The 15,824-nt window shown below is 47.7% G+C and overlaps 1 protein-coding gene and 1 long non-coding RNA gene across 2 annotated transcripts in view; one reads left to right on the top strand and one right to left on the bottom strand.

Annotated features, from left to right (window-relative positions):
* The window catches only part of IGDCC3 (immunoglobulin superfamily DCC subclass member 3), a 94,683-nt gene that overhangs the window by 74,950 nt on the left and 3,909 nt on the right, over positions 1 to 15,824 (top strand). The window contains exons 7-9 of the mRNA XM_063169969.1: positions 2,634 to 2,799; positions 11,552 to 11,799; positions 12,337 to 12,501. Of these exons, the coding sequence (XP_063026039.1) occupies positions 2,634 to 2,799; positions 11,552 to 11,799; positions 12,337 to 12,501 (579 nt within the window). The remainder of the gene's footprint in view (positions 1 to 2,633; positions 2,800 to 11,551; positions 11,800 to 12,336; positions 12,502 to 15,824) is intronic.
* LOC134425381 (uncharacterized) overlaps positions 15,035 to 15,824 on the bottom strand; it is a 39,801-nt gene continuing 39,011 nt past the window's right edge. Inside the window, exon 4 of the long non-coding RNA XR_010029664.1 lies at positions 15,035 to 15,234. This is a non-coding gene — a long non-coding RNA (uncharacterized LOC134425381). The remainder of the gene's footprint in view (positions 15,235 to 15,824) is intronic.

The raw sequence follows: 15,824 nt of genomic DNA, 5'->3' as shown, positions 1-15,824 counted from the left end.
GGAAAGGAGCTATTTACCCTGAGACCACACACCAGCAGTTTCCTGAGGGCACCTTCCTCGGAGCACTGGTTATGAACACAGGTTGGGTGCGTCCTGGTCCAGGTAGCAGAGGGACACCCTCTCAATCCATGTCCTTTAAACTCCATCTGTTCCCAGACCCTGTCCTCTAACTCCATGGGTTTCTGTTTTCACCTGGGCCATTTTGGTACTACAACTTCACACTGAGACCTCAATAGGACAGAGCAATATCTGGGGAAAGCCAGGAAGAGCAGAACAGCGGAAGGGCAATCTATGTCTTGCAGTGAGGGATGCCATGGAACAGGGGACAGCTCGGCACAGCAGAGGCGGGATCCTGCTCCCCAGAGAGTTAAAGTAAGTTAGGCAGGGGCTGGGGTTGTGTTTAGCAAGGCTGCAAAGAGAAGGGATGGCAGAGGGGAGCAGGGACCCGAGGCACCCGCGGGCCATGGCACCAAGCAGCGTGACTGGCGCCGAGCCAGCGGCCGCAGCTGCGCGTTCGTTACCCCGAGTCACACGCGAGCCCCTCCAATTACTGCCTCTTGACACGGGCTAATAAGGGAGGATAAGGAGAGCCGGCGGCTCCACAAGGGTTATGCCGGATGCTTCTTTCCATATTTCAACTTTGTTTCTGCTGAACAAACGGTGCGTTTGAGATTTGATGAAGCGAGCGGGAGGCAGAGGCAAAGAGCCAAGAGGATCTTTAATGAAGCTGCAGCGAGGAGCTGGAAGGTGGCTGTGCCCTTCCTTGGCATCGTGGGTTTGCACCTGCGAGTGCTGCGGGTGCAGCTCGGCAGCCCAGATGAAAGCAGGGAGGTGCACAGCCACTTGCAAAATAATTGCTCCTGCAAAACTGCGCCAGCACGAAGCGGGGGGCAGGAGGCTGAGGAAAATCAAGTCTCTAATGCTCTCACTGTACACCACAAAGGGGCCATTCATGGCAGGGATGAGGGGTTTTCCCCCTGTTTATCCTTGCTTCCAACTTTTATTGAACCCATCCTGAGTTTTGTTTTAATCTGTAAGTCTAGAGCAAAAACACAGAAGGGAAGTAAAAGGGCAAGAGATTGATTGGCACATGGGGAAGTTTAGCAGGAGGTTCTGGAAGTACGTGTCCATTGGGTTGCTGGGATCAGGTTCATTAGTGGAGCCGAGCGCTGACAGCGGTGGCCTGACAATAAACTCTGCTGGCGGATACCCTGTACCTGTAACATAAGTCAGACCTGCCATGCTCCACTTCCCTCTGATTATTAAAAATGAAGAAGGGGGCTCCTTCAAGGGGGATAGGCTATGCAATGAATTCTTCTGTATTCCTGCTTGGAGGACTTAGAATCTGCACAACTGGACTTTTACTCGCACACGAGCGCCTGTCCCTGCAGTTTGGCCGTGTTACCTCTTCCCTTACTGGCACACAGCTGAGAAAGACCTTTATCCCCCCAAAATGCTGCAGGAAACCCCAAGGGATGTTTTGGCCATGCTCAACTCTTGCATCCCCACCTGCAGCCTGAGAAATATACTCCTCAGTATATTTCTCTAGACCAGTTTGCTCCCTTCTCCAATCCCTACATCTCTGTTCGTGGTACAGCCACCAACCCCAGGCTTAGAAAACGCCAGTGAGCGGCTCTGAATGTGTCTCCCTCGATAATCTTTCTTTTGTCAAAAAAAATTTAATGTCAGCCATCCGTTATGTGATGTTAGTCAGTAAATTTATTATGGAGCTGTGCCTCTTATCTGTTTGTCTTCATTGTGTCTGCTGCCGGTTCCACCTGATTTTAGGTTTCAGTAGCAACATGCAGTATATTTATCACTTTGCCCTTTGAAGCAGAACTGCTTGAATAATCTCACCTATTTGGCAGTGTCTGTCAGGCCCTGCTTTCTGTAGGCTGAAACGGTGGTTTATTCTGATAAATTATTTTAAATCTAATTTGAGCTGCTGGAAGGAAGAGATTGCTTTCTGTTTAAAAATGTTACTGCCAAAGGTGAAAACGTTTGGTGGCAAGGTGAGCAGCAGTTACAGGCATGGTGTAGTCTTCTGCAAGGCTTGGCAGGACCCCAGAAGTCCCAGGCTGAAGATCTGGAGACAAAAGGTTCCCTAATCTTCTGCTGACAGGAAAAATTGGCAGCAAATCTGATATTTACTGCAGAGAGAACATCCTGCCAGATTGCTGTATGATATCCATACATTTCTTTCCATTTCAAGCAGTTTGCTAAAGCCATTCAGGTCCTTTAGACACAGCCAGGGTGTTGGTTGAGCTCTGCTGTTGAGCAAACAGCACATTCTCCCGAGCTGCAGCATGGGGGTCGCTTTCCCTGGGAGACCAGGGAGAGGTGAAGGAGCTTAAACCTTGGTCCTGTTTGCCTGAACCCTGCAGGACTCATCTCAGCTTTCAGTCACTTCTGATCCGGCCTTCAGGTGCCTCCTGTGAAGCCATGACTGTTAGGGTGGGCAACCAAAAGGCAGTTTGGCATTGCTTACAGACACACCATCCAAACCAGAGTTATCTGCTGCCTGTGCTGTGGGCTGGACAAGTATTCCACGTTCCGGGGCAGTCAAGGCTTATTGTCGAGGTGGTTTTTTGTACCAGGACTTTTCTCACCCTCTTTCTCCTTCCTCCTCTCAGCCCCAGCAGAGTTTGTGCAGCATCCCCAGTCCATTTCCAGACCCGTGGGGACTACTGCCATCTTCACATGCGTGGCCCAAGGGGAACCCCCTCCCCAGATCACGTGGCTGAGGAACGGGCAGATCCTGGAGACGAGCGACCACATCAAGCTGAAGAACAACAACAGGTAGGTCCTGGTGCACGGGGCTCTGGCACTGCTGGGGAAATGGGAGTGGGAGAGATGCTGGATTGCTTTCTATATAGCAAAGAGCCGATGGGAAGGTGGCAGTGTTCTGAAGCAGATCTGTGAATTCAGCTTGGGCTTTGATAAACTAAAACACTGTTCCAGTCCTGCTGGCTGCACCTTACAGTATTACAGTTTGGTGCTCCATGAATTTTTGTGCCAGGACATCAGCATTAGACTTTGACTGTTGATGCAGGAACCCAGGAAAAGTTTTTCTTTTGTCCTGATTATCATCTGGGTATTTCTGGAAGGGCTAAATGTTGTTCCTGGAGCTGACAGGGACCACATAGACTCTTCAGTGGAGGAACTGTGCTTTAATGCCTGAACATTGACCTTCCTGGGCGTGCAAATGCAAATATATTAGAAATAATATTTGTGTGGAGCCTGACTTTCACTAAATTTTAGCCTTTTATCTCACCAGGGAAGAGTGTGTTCTCTGAGTACTAAATAACTGCATTTTCCTGTGAGGGGATGGGGATGTTTGTACTGAGGAAATGATGCACTTAGTGTGAAAATTACCACTCAACAATGTAGTTTCTATGGAAATAGCATGAAAAAATATACTACAAAATAATAGCACCTGTATTGTAAAGCTGATGTATTGGTAGAGGTTTGTACTCTGTGGTGTCATAGAGCTGCTCTCTATATTAACAAATGTGTCTCAGCAAAGCAACCACCCAGCCTCGCTGGAGGGTCTGGACCTTCAGTTTTGACAGTTGGGAAGTGCTGTGCAGGCACCATGACTTGTTCCTCAGGGGACAGGAGTGAGTTTATTTTTCTGAGTGTCTGTATAATGTGGCTTTTTGTTGTCTTGTTTGACGGGTTTTAAAGCTTTGTTACATGAGTGATGGAAGGATGTGTGATGCAAGAAGGATAAGGTGTGAGTGGTAATAAAACCATCTCAATCAGCAGAGGTTTTCTCCAAACTGAAAGTTTTTAGAGCTTCAAAAAACTTTGTATGTGCACACACAGATGACACTCAGCTCAGGCGTGTGGTTTTCTACTTCATGGCATGGCTTTCTGAGGCACGTCTGCCCTTTGTGGTATGAACAGAGCAGAAGGGGTAGGAGGGAACTTAGTGCATCCCTTTTTGTTGATGAGGAAGTGAAGTCAAACGTGATGAAGTGATCGTTAAATCCATGGCAAAAGTGACACTGAATCCAGCTCTGTGTCTTGCTCAGTTGTTTTCCCTGTGAAATCGTTCCTCTTCACTTGAGGAGAGCAGGAGTCAGGTCTTTGGTCATGGTCACATCTCCTGGCCAGGTCCCTGTGCCTGGAGCTGTGCTACTCATGCCCATGAACTGCAACTTGGTGAACATCTCTGTAATCGTTTTCTTATGGGAATCATTTAATGCAATTTAGCATCAGTATTTTCCACAGCAAGCTGAATGAACAGATTTCAGCATCTGGCACAGGCTGAGGGAGCTCAGCCCATTCCTGGGGCTCACCTGACACGTGGCATCTTCTCAAGATATAGTAATGTGATTGTAAAGCTGAGCCCACAGGCTGTTGTACTCAACAGTGTTGAACTTTTGTTGTCTTCCACACTAGTCTTGGTCGGCTCCAACCTCCAGCTCCAGGCAAGTGGCCATGCCTGGTGGTTTCCAAAGCTGTCAGTCTGAAAATGCCCTCACTGGTGCAGCAGGGCTGGGAGCTCCAAGACACGGAGGAGACACATCAATGGATGATTTTTTACCTGAGCTTTTTCAAGTTTGCCCTTGTTTTACTCTCATGGGCATAACTAAGTGCTGTAACCCACTTAGTTCCAGGCAGAATCAGTTTGTGGTTATGTCTTGGATTTATCAGTCTGTTGCGCTTGGAAAATATTTGTCTGTGTAAAGATGGATCTCGAATACACTGGTGATGAAGCTACTAAACTACAGCATGAGCTTTTTAATTAGATTACATGGTTTCCTAGAAAATTCATTTGGATTAAAACTCTGCTTAATATTGTCATAGAGGTCTGAATACTCCCTAAGGGATTTTTAGGAAAAAAGCAGTAAATCATCCCAAAACATATCATGTGCTAATTGATTGCAAAATGTGTCATTGGGAGCAACTTCATTTCTGTAAATTAACGCAGCCAAAAGCAAGGTTCAGACCTGCAGAAGATAGTGTTTGAGATACTGCTCTATTCCTGCAAGCTTGGGGCCCTGTGGGCAGCAGCACAAACCCACAGCCAATGGATCTGTTGCTCCCCAAAGCTGTGAAGGGCCCTTTTGCATCTGCCTCACCCCACACTGTCACTCATATGCAGTAACTGCAAATCCAAGGAGAGCATACCCTACAAGGTGAGGGGACTCCAAAAACCCTTCATTGCTGGGCTGCAGCTTCAGGACTGGATTCACTGGAGATTGGATGTGACTGCTGGTACAACATCAGACATTCACTTGCTAAGCAACTTCCAGGCTTTCAGCACAGTAAAATCAGCCTCACGGGCTGCATCCAATAAATATCTCATCCCTCGTGGTCCCTCAGATGTGAATTCCCATCACCTGATGTGTTGACGGTTTCTGGGCACATTAGCATTAAAGATCAGCCTTCTGCTGTGCCCTCTCCAGAGGTGGTTGTTATGTTTTGAAAATGCCAGCTGTGTGGGAACAAAATAGCCAATCGATGATTAGCAAAAAATCAAAAGCAGTTCTGGGATAGCGGATAATTGTTAATGAAAAATGCATGAAGGCTCAGGCATAGGGAATTGTGGGCCTTTCCATTAAAAGCTGTGAATAAAAATGACTGAAGGAGCTGACGATGGGGCTGCCTTGCCATGCAGCCCCTGGGCTGGGGATGCAGCCGATTGCTGTCAGGGTGAGGGGCTGAGCCAAGCTCTCTGAGGGAAAAGCTGATGGAGCCTTATGGTCTTTGGTAGAGCCATCCCTGTGTCCAGCAGTGGCAGTCTGTCCTTCTATGCTGATCAGAGATGCCCATGTTGCTCCCGGAGTGATTCTGATAGATCATGATCCAAATGCCTGAGAGATATAAAAGGAAGTTCTAGCAAAATTCCTCACCAGCCCATCCCAGAAGTGGAGTACTGCTGCAGAAGGAAGGTGTGGTTACTGGCCAAGTTGGGCTTGTGTAAAATTAATTTACACATGGGCTTGTGTAAAATTATGTTTCTAGGTTATGACTTCAAAATTTACAAGGAAGCATGAAATAGCCTCCAAATTACCACTGTGAAAGGTTTATTGCTTTTCTTACTTTGACCCAATCAGGTTGAGGGGGGTAATTTTCAGCCTGGAAGTGTATGACACTATGGGGTTTATATTGCCATAATAGCAAGGAACAAAGGCCAACATCTTCAGAGAAGGCAGTCTCTCTAAATATTGATTTTCCAAGAAGATTATATTTACAAATTGTAATTAAGGGACTTCATTTGTTCCACCAGAAAAAGGCTTTGTTAGAATTTGGGCTCAGGTGGCATTCGCTCTGCTTGGTGACCTTTGTAAATTCTTCCTCACTGTTTTGCCCTTGGTTTAGTGCTCTGGAAATGTCTCACTTCCAGGGCCATGAATGTTCAAGGCTCATCGGGGGAAATACTCCTTCATAAATAAACATCAGGACAACTTTGCTCTTCTTGCACTTCTCGTGCTGTTAAATCCCAGTGCAGAAACAGAGAGGGGCCTTCAAGCACAAGCATCCCAGCACCTGGGACCTGACAGCCCTTCTGGTACCAAACCCAGGGAAACCAGAGGCTGTCATTCCAAAGGTGGCTTTTTTCTGTAAACCCCACATTAGCTGGGTGTGGAAAGGTGCAGATGGGTTTGTACATCCCTTCATGGTGCACTCTCCCTACAAACACTTCAATTTGTACAGTTTTGGACCACATAAGGGAGGACAGGCAAGCCTGCAGTTCCTTATGCCACGAGTTTGAAGATGGTTATGATTGAGGGGAGAGTGCTCTGTAGCAAATCATATTTCAGTTCCCAGAAGCATGACAAATAAGTATGTGGAGGATGGGGATGTGAACCCGCTGCTCCTGATTTAAACATAATTTATGGGTTTGACTTTGGAAGACACATGGAAATGGCCTTTGCAAGGAGGATGGCTGCACAGATGCACAAATCCATCTAAGCAGTGTGGAATCAGCGTGATCCCTGCACCAAGCAGGGATCCTGTGCTGGGATCACACAGCCATATCCCACAAAAAGGGCCTGCAGCAGCCCTGGTTCAGCCAACGGCAACAGGCATCAGCATCTCCTTCTCATGTGGCTGTGATTATTTTGCTACCAAGTTGCCTGTGTAATTTCTCTGTGTGCTGCTCCACTGAGCTGCTCTTGAAGTGCATTGAATCCGGAGTTAGTGTTTGTTCCAACTGTTGCACACAGCAAAATCCATCAGCAGAAAATGGTCCTTACACGGGAGGCTTTGAGGCAAGACTGAGCCCATAGTGGTGTAGCCTAAAATTAGTCTCCCCTAAATAAGGCTGGGTCTTTTTCTGCTTCAGTATCTGTGCTGCTTGCTTGGGAAAAGTTTGGGGGACTTTCAGTTTAGCAGCAGAGAGCTCTCACAGGTGTCTGCACTTGCAGTCCTACTAATACAGGCTCTGCCCTTCCTTCCAGTAGCTTTTTCTGAGATATTTTTTGCTTCCTCATGATCTTGAAGATGTAAAGGCTTCTCTGCTTCCTGGGGCAGGATTCAGTTAAGTCTGTGATTGTACCCTGTGGCTCATTTAAACAGACTGTGTGGTTGGGACCAGCAACAGCCTTCCAGAAGCTGCTCTTGGATGAGTCTGAAATCACAAGACTGGGCTGGGATCCTGGCCAGTGAACTGCAGTACCTGCAAAATAGAAATGAGTCCTTCTGCATAACCCAACCCAATTTCACCTAGGATGTTCTGTTTGATATTTAATGTCTGGACGTGTAAGAATATGTGTAGAATATATAGAATAGAAGGCTGGAATGATATGCAGTGTTTGCTTAGTGTCACTTTTCAAGTTTTTAACCTTAATTTCCAGTGTGAAAGGCAACCTTCAGAATACAGGGGATTTCTGCAAAGCTGGGGGGGTAAAGGCTCCTTCCCAGTGTGGTACAGGCCAGCAGCCCAGGAACAGATCATTCAATGCAGCACAGCACAACACAGGTCATGACAAACAGCCAGAGCAGGGATGGGGCATCTGAATGTGGCACTAGTGGCTTTCTGTATCTGCTGGCACTCAGAATGCTGTCCCTGCTAGCCACAGCCTGCTCTCTGCATTAATTTCATCACACACCCTCCTTTGTGCGCCTGTGCGCGCGCAGGCTGATGCCCTCCCAGATGGGCCCCTCTCCTTTGTGCTCCTGAATCGATGAAGAGCCTTCCTTCAGTTCGCAGACTTTTTCAGAGGAGCCTTTGGAAAGCCGATCTCCGGTCAGCGGCCTGGACCCCTGACCCGAGCCAGATCAGTCATCCTGATTGCCTATGAACTGGGGAGACAGCTTGGGAATACTGCGGCTTTCGAGCAGCCTCTCGAGGCCTCTCGTTTCAGCTCAGCCGGGTGTGAATCTGCAGCAGCTCCTCTCCCCACTTCCATCAATGCCTGTCAGGGCATTGTGTGGGGATGTGATGGAGCCCTCGGCTCGCCGAGCGGCTCTGGTGACCAGCAGAAAGCCTTCTGGCATCTCGCCTCGTCTGACGTGCTCGCGGCGCTGCCAGTCTGGCACTCGCGGGAAAGTTTTCCAGCAGCAGATGTCCCAAAGTGACAGATTTTTTCCGTGTTGACGGGAGGAAATAAAAGGACACTGCATATTTCAGATGGTTGATGCACAGAGACGCTCTGCGCCTTCTCACACGGCAACTACAGATCTTCCTTTTGTTAGAGCTTTCTTAAAAAAAAAGAAAAGACAAAAAGCAGCAAAACCTGGACTGAACACTGGCCCTGCTGCACTGCATCCTCCACATGGGAGGTGATTCTCATGGAGCTGGTGTTTAGATGCTGGGCATTCTGTTCACCAGTTTGTCCATGCTCTCACAGCCAAAAATCCAGCTGGTTTAGTGTCCTGTTACCTGTGTATCATTGACGTGGGCCCCAGGTAACGGATGGCCAAGGCTCTCATTGCACAGCACATCCAAACACAGCCAAGGAAATCTCAATGAAAATGAACTTCTTAAGCCTGAAGCAAATTTCCAGCTATGTGCCATGCCAACTTCCCAGAAAATACTATTTATTTCTTTTGACTTGACTGTTCATGACAGAGACTCTGCTCAGCTCCAGGTCCCAGTGGCCAAGTGCCATCCTTCCAGGACTACTGGCATCCTTCACATCATCTGTGTCCTACATGAGGAGCTTTGCTCACCCCCAAATCCTCCCAGGAGAGAGGAGTCTCTGGCCCCAGAATCACAGCACTGCCATCAGGCTCCTTGCACTGCTTTTCAGCATAGCTCCCCTCTTCCTCCCTCCTTTCACATCTTCCTCTCTCTAAGCAGAGAAAGTAAATGCACCTGGAGGCAGCGGAGCCTAAATACCCCTTGGTCCAGATCTGCTTTGTGCTTGGGAAGCTTAAGGCTGCTCTTGGTCCGTGTGGTAGCCCAGCCTGGCTGCTCTGGGTGCCCAGATGCACAGCAGCCACATGGAAATAATCCCTGCATTGACGGGGCAGAAGGAAGTGCTGCTGCTCCTTCCACACATCTGCTTTGTGCAGGGCTGGGAGTGCAGCTCTGGGATGGCGTAATTCTGCCTTCTGCCATCTGTCCTCACAGGAGTCAGCCCTTGTTGACACAGCTGAGCCACACATCGGGTTCTTCCTCCCCAAGCCCTCTCCCAGCTCTGCCTTTCTCCTTCCATTTAATCAGATACGTTGAGCCCGTGGCTATGAGAGGAGCTTAGGGCTGATTCTCGAAAATCACCATATCAGCTGAAACCATCACATTTGATATTCCATTTACAATGTTTCCAAGGAAACAAAGGCACAGGACATAAATAGATGACTGTTAAACATTTGCTCACTCACCATAGCCCCCGATAATTTGCAAGGCAGAAATAGGAATGTTAAATCAACAGCAATAATAAATTTTAATATATGAAGACCAATATTTTGCTGCAATTAGAAGAAGCATTTGTTCTGACATACAGGCAGGCAGTGGCAGGTTATTTATAATTTCCACTTCCAATGTTCAGTTTTTCATTTGCATAAAAGGCAGCTTTGATTGCGATTCCCAAAAAGCCTTGAAGTGTCCCCTGCATCAGCAGGGATGCTTGGGATTTACTCATGTGCAGTCAAGTTCCAGGTCCACCTAGAATTCACTGCGGGAGAAGAAAGTAATTTGTTTCTCCTTAGAAGCAAGTAGTGGATGTGGATTTCATTAGGTTTCAGTCATTTCTTATAGAAAAGTAAGAAAAAGCTCATGTGAGCTTCTGAAGTTTTCCCAGGGATGTCCTGTGTGTGAGAACACCCTCCCAGGACCAAAGGCATTGTTGGCAGATTTTACCATAACCTGAGCTGTTGCCTCAGAGTTTGGTAAAAGAACATCTCCAGTGTTAAATCTGCCTTTCCAGCTCAGAGCTGTACCCACTGGTGACAGTGACCATGCCATGCCTTAGAAGAGGGATACACTTGATATTTATTTATATAGGAAGCCTTGTGTCTGATGGATTCACATCCTGAATCATGTTGTTCCTGGCTTGGCTTGGAGTGGAGCTTTCATTGATGGGTCCCTTTTTGTGAGCAGCTGTTATTGAGAAAAGCTGCTTTGCATGTTCAAATGGCAAGACAGAGCTTATATGGCACACAATTATTTCTGAGTAAGTATTCACTGGTGTTGTTTTAAAGATATTGGGTGGTGCAACTTTTGAGCTGGCCCTGAACTTGCTCCAGTTGTCCACAGCCATTGCTGGAGGGTCCTGCAGTGCAGAAATGGCCTCCAGTTCATGTGGCCACATGTACAAAGACTCTGGCTGTCCTTGTGCAGAGATGGGCACCATGCTCAGGAATGTGCTCATTTGGGAAGCTGGTACATGGCTGGCTTTTCCCCCTCCTGTAGGGATGTTTTCCAGGGTAGTCAGTGCCTGTCCTTTCTTGGATGGTGAAAACACCATCTAAACCTGATATGGAAGCCCCCAGGGGCAGGCTGGAAGAGCTGCTCTAGTTGTTTCCCTGGAAGGCAGCAAGGTTCACACACAGAGGTTCTGCAGACAAATGACTTGCTCATAAGCTTTGGCTTTTGGCTCATGGTGATGGTGTTTCTGGAAGTGCAGAAGAGGCAGCTGAGGCTATAACCCTGCTGGATAAATCAGCTAATCCTGGTGTTACCCTTAGACAGCTCTAATGTGTTATAATGCAATTAGAGCATCACCAGAGGGCTTTCTGGCTGAGTTTGATTGGACTTGGCTTAGCCTGGATGGGTCTCACTGGTGTGTATTGGAGATAAGCCAGTTAAAGCTGTTTTGGCTGTGTGGATGCACTTGCCACAGAGTTGGCTCTGTGGTGTGGCTGGGATCTTCCTGAACCCACACCTTTAGATCCTGCTGCTCCCTGTCCCACTCTGTGCCCACATGTGGCTATACCTGAACCACAGTATCTGCAGTCGCGACAGATAATCTGCCCAGTCACAGGGAATGACACGTCCACCTCCTGGACTTCTCCTTCCCCAAAAGCACCAGCCCACAGCTTCCTGAAAGCTTTCTGTGGAAACAGAGGCTGTGGGATGCCCTGCCATGGGAGCCAGCACAGGGACCATGGCAGTCAGTGTGATGCTTGTCCCTTTCATGTCCCCACACAGCACTCTCTCCATCTATGGGATCAACCAGGCGGATGAAGCCATCTACCAGTGCCTGGCCGAGAACAGCGCGGGCTCCACGCAGGCCAGCGCCCGCCTCACCGTGCTGTGGGCTGATGGGCTGCCCAGCCCTCCTCAGAGCGTGAGGGCAGAGACTGTCTCTGCAACCACCATCCAGGTGTCCTGGGAAAAGCCCCTGCAGAACACCAAGGAGATCATTGGCTACGTGCTGCACATCCGGAAAGCTGCAGGTACAGTGCTACACCCACTGCCCTGAGCACCCTCAGCCCTCCTGTAATTCAGCTACACAGCCCACTGGGTGAAGCCAGGTCTGCACTGTAGTGGTCCATGCTGCCATCAGTGTTTTCCCTCACCTCCCAGTTTCTGAAGGGTAGAGCTGAGGCTGTAAATACACTATAAATACCTGCAAATACTAAATATACCATTGTAATTATAAAAAGGGTAGAGAGGATGAAGCTGCATAGTCAAATCTTGCTGCCCATGTAGCTCTCTGGCAAAGCATGCAGAGATCAGAGAATCACAGAATGGTTTGGGTTGGAAGGAGCCTTAGGATCATCCAGTTCCAACCCCTGCCACAGGCAGGAACATCTTTCACTAGACCAGGTTGCTCAAAGCCCAACATTACCAGTTTCAATGGCCTTATGTAAGCAGAAATGTGTGTGAGCAGGTACATATCCACCCCAGGGACCAAACTGCTTAAAACATTTATTCTCTTTACCCCTTACAAAGCCTAACACCACTCAGTTCTCTCTCCCTTTGCATTTCAGACCCCGTAGAGATGGAGTACCAGGAGGCTGTTAGCAAGAGCACCTTCCAGCAGCTAGTGACTGATCTGGAGCCCTCGACCAGCTACAGCTTTTACATAAAGGCTTACACCTCGCGGGGTGCCAGCAAAGCCTCAGAAGTGACGGTGGTGAGCACGCTGGGGGAAGGTAAGGCACGCTTTGCGCAGGGACCCTCAGATGCCGACGCCCGCTGTGCGTAGCAGCAGCGCCGCTCACCCCGACACCGCCCCGCAGCGCTGTGCCACTGTAGCCTGTGGTGCTGCTGCTCCTTGTTCCTGCTGCTCCTCCTCCTCTGGGATATTGTGTAAAACTCACTTGTATCCTTGCAGGGGGGTTGACTGATTAAACACAGCATCGCATCTCCCAGCTGATGTTGTAGCAGGGGGTGAGTGCAAACCTGCCTGGCCTCATGCATTGCAGCTGCTCTGGGCTGTTCCTAAACTCCTTGCTACATGCAGACTTCCTGCTCAAGCAGCATCTCATCATCTTCCAGCAGCTCTGGTACTCACAGCTCTTACTTGATAAGTGCCACACTTGCAAAGATTTTATTATTTCTGCTCTATCCAGGGCAAATCACACTAGAGCTGAGCTGTCCTGACCTACAAATCTGTGCCCTGGAGCAGCTTTCTGTTTCAGTGGGAAGTTAGGGTGATCTCTAAGGCTTTTTTTCCCCTGACTTGGCCACCAGTTAGCTTCCCCAGTAAGACAGTGGGTGTTTTAATATAGCATCCTTGCACAAAGGTGCCAGGTAGAAACCACAGCCCCAGTGTGATATGTCAGTCAGAACTGGAAGAATGTTTTCCTAGAGACTCATCTATTTCTGAATCCTGGCTTGTCTCAGATATGGAGACTAATTTCCTACAAATCATTCTTATGAACATTCAGTAATTATGAATTTCCAGCAGAGAGGGCCTTGGTGCGAGGATGCTATTTAGGATCAAATGGAAGTGTGTTGACTTCCAGGTGGGGGATCCAGTTCTCATTCTCTTCTCAGCCCTTGCAGATATTCATTACAGAATTTAAGCAAAACCACCAGTAAATCCTCGCCCGCTGGGTTGTTGCTCTGCGAGTTTATTTTCCTTGATACTCTACAGGGAATCAGTCACCCTTGGAGTTTGTTTTTCCTCACAATTTAGAGGCAGAAGGATGGGCTGAGGCAAAGCTTGAAACTCCCTGACCTGATGCTCCAAGTTCAGCCCCAGAAGCTACAAGCCAGCCATGCTCTACAGAGCTTGGTGACTCTGCAGAAGTCCAGGTCAAGTGAGAGAGGACTTTTTGTCATTATTACCTTCAATCATGACAGGAATAGTTAGGTATCTGGTAATGGGATCATAAATTTCCTGGTTCTCTGAAGTTTAAGGTATCTCTGTCCTGGTATCCTTTTTAAAAAGGCTTGTCCTGTATAACAAAGCTTCAGGAATTAGCTCCCTGTCCTGGATAGACAAGCTGACTTGGTTCAGATCACTCAACCCCAGCCTATGTTTGCCTTGTAGGAAAGTAAGGAGATATTTACAAGCCGCAGCTCTGGCTTCATTTGCTCAGTTTTCTTCACTCGGGTGCCTGTTGCCTTCTGCTCGCAGAGGAGAGAGCGGCTCAGAGACCCAGGGTCCAGTGGCTTTTGTCACCAAATTCAAGTTTCACTGCAGATTTGTCTCTTCTCATGGCCAAGCCATTTTACCCTGTGCCCTCCCAACATGCACAGGAGAGTTGAGTCCCCCCTGAGCTCGGGGAGCCCCTGGATCTGTGCTGACAGCTTCAGAAAAGGATGGATTTTCCAAGATGCCATATCCAGCAGCCAGGGACAGCTCAGTGGAGCCTTGGCAGCAGAGGTGCTGCCAGCTGGATGCTGATCTGGGTGACCATGCTATACTGGTATTGTTTGGAGCAGGAATATGAAATACTCTACAGAAAACAGAGGAACAGGGTTACTTTTGTCTTGGGGCCATCAGCTTCTCAGGGCTGGCAATACACTGAGAGGGCGCTTGGCTGAAGCCTCTGATGCTTTCTAGAGACACAGTGCTCCTTCCTTTGTGCCAGTGCTGATTTTGGATGGAAAGTAGAAGGGAAGATGCTGTAGAGAAGGGACTCGAGTGAACCTTGTCCTCCTCCATAAACCTCACTCTCTGGGAAGGCCCTTCTGCCTCCTCCCTGTCGTTCTCCTTTATGCCGTTTCACAAATGCCATGGTATTTTAAATCTCAAACGCTCTCTGCTTCTTTAAGCAGCACACACTCCTTGTTCTTGTCTTTTAATGCTTTTTAGGGTTTTCTCCAGGACTTTTTGACATTTTTCTAGGATGAAGACTGTTCCTTTAGTCATCTTCGGCTAAAGACGCCTTCAAGAAGAAAGTTGAAATGACCTGGGGAAAATTCCAAACAGCACGGAAGAGGAAAACAAGTTTCCCAGCCCTTAGCATGAGGGAGATGCCTCACTTATATTAGCTCCATATTATGTCTAATATCTACTTCTGTGAAGCACCTATCTGCTGGTAAATATATATGTATATATATATTTACACACAGACAGATATATTCCATTGTATACACTTATTTGTGTAATCACATTATAAACAGCACGTGCATTCTGCGAGTGCCTATACCTATAAACAGTATTATACATCTATATATATATATACTCAAAGTTTGAATAAATACATTATATTCCATATTTTGAAGGAGAGATATTCTTGTGGTTTTTATTAAATGTAAGGCTCTGCAACCATAAAATAAAGCCAACTCTTCACAAATCAGGATGGCCCACATCAGTGTTTCTTTGTCCATGGGATAATGTGATAATTTCCTTTTCTGCGGTGTTTTCACCCGTGGCTGAAAAAGTGATGCTTTAAACAAGGGTCCAACTTCTCAGAGCGGGGACTTTTGCCCTGGAGGGAATTGGGAGAATAAGAAAAAAGGAGTATTTAATTGGATTGCAAAAATACGCAGCCTTGGGAGGAATGGCACATTCTGATATAAATAGAATTTACTCTGTGTTTTGCACCCAGGAATTGTTAAATTCAGCTTTCCCAGCAATGAAATGCACATCAGAATAAATCCTATCAAGAAGGAATACTTCAGCCCATTTTTTTTCACATTGGCAGCACTCAAGCAGGATGAGATCTCATTTATGTCACCCAGAACACTGGGTCTTTCCTCTTGAATCCACGTGGAGATGCGTGGCAGTCAGCAGGGACTTGTTCATCTCCATGGGCTTACTCAGAGGCCATCAAGCAAAGCCCCAGCAGCCTGAACAAGGACATCAGTTTGGGAAGAGACAGGATTGCCCAGACCCTTTTGCTCAGCTGGAGAGGCATCCATCCTTCCTCTAAATCTCCACGTGGGAAAGCTTGAGGTCTCAGTACCCAGGAAAAGGCAAACAGTTGTGCTGTGCAGTTTTACTGTTAAATTGAGGAAATGCCCTTTTTAGCTCTCATCAGTCTTAGACTGACGTGGCCACGTTTCATCTGCTTTTCCC

This window comes from Melospiza melodia, chromosome 15 (assembly GCF_035770615.1).
Source record: "Melospiza melodia melodia isolate bMelMel2 chromosome 15, bMelMel2.pri, whole genome shotgun sequence".
Classification (NCBI taxonomy): domain Eukaryota; kingdom Metazoa; phylum Chordata; class Aves; order Passeriformes; family Passerellidae; genus Melospiza; species Melospiza melodia.
Note: the sequence above shows the minus strand (reverse complement) of the source record. Positions and strands in the feature narration are given on the sequence as shown.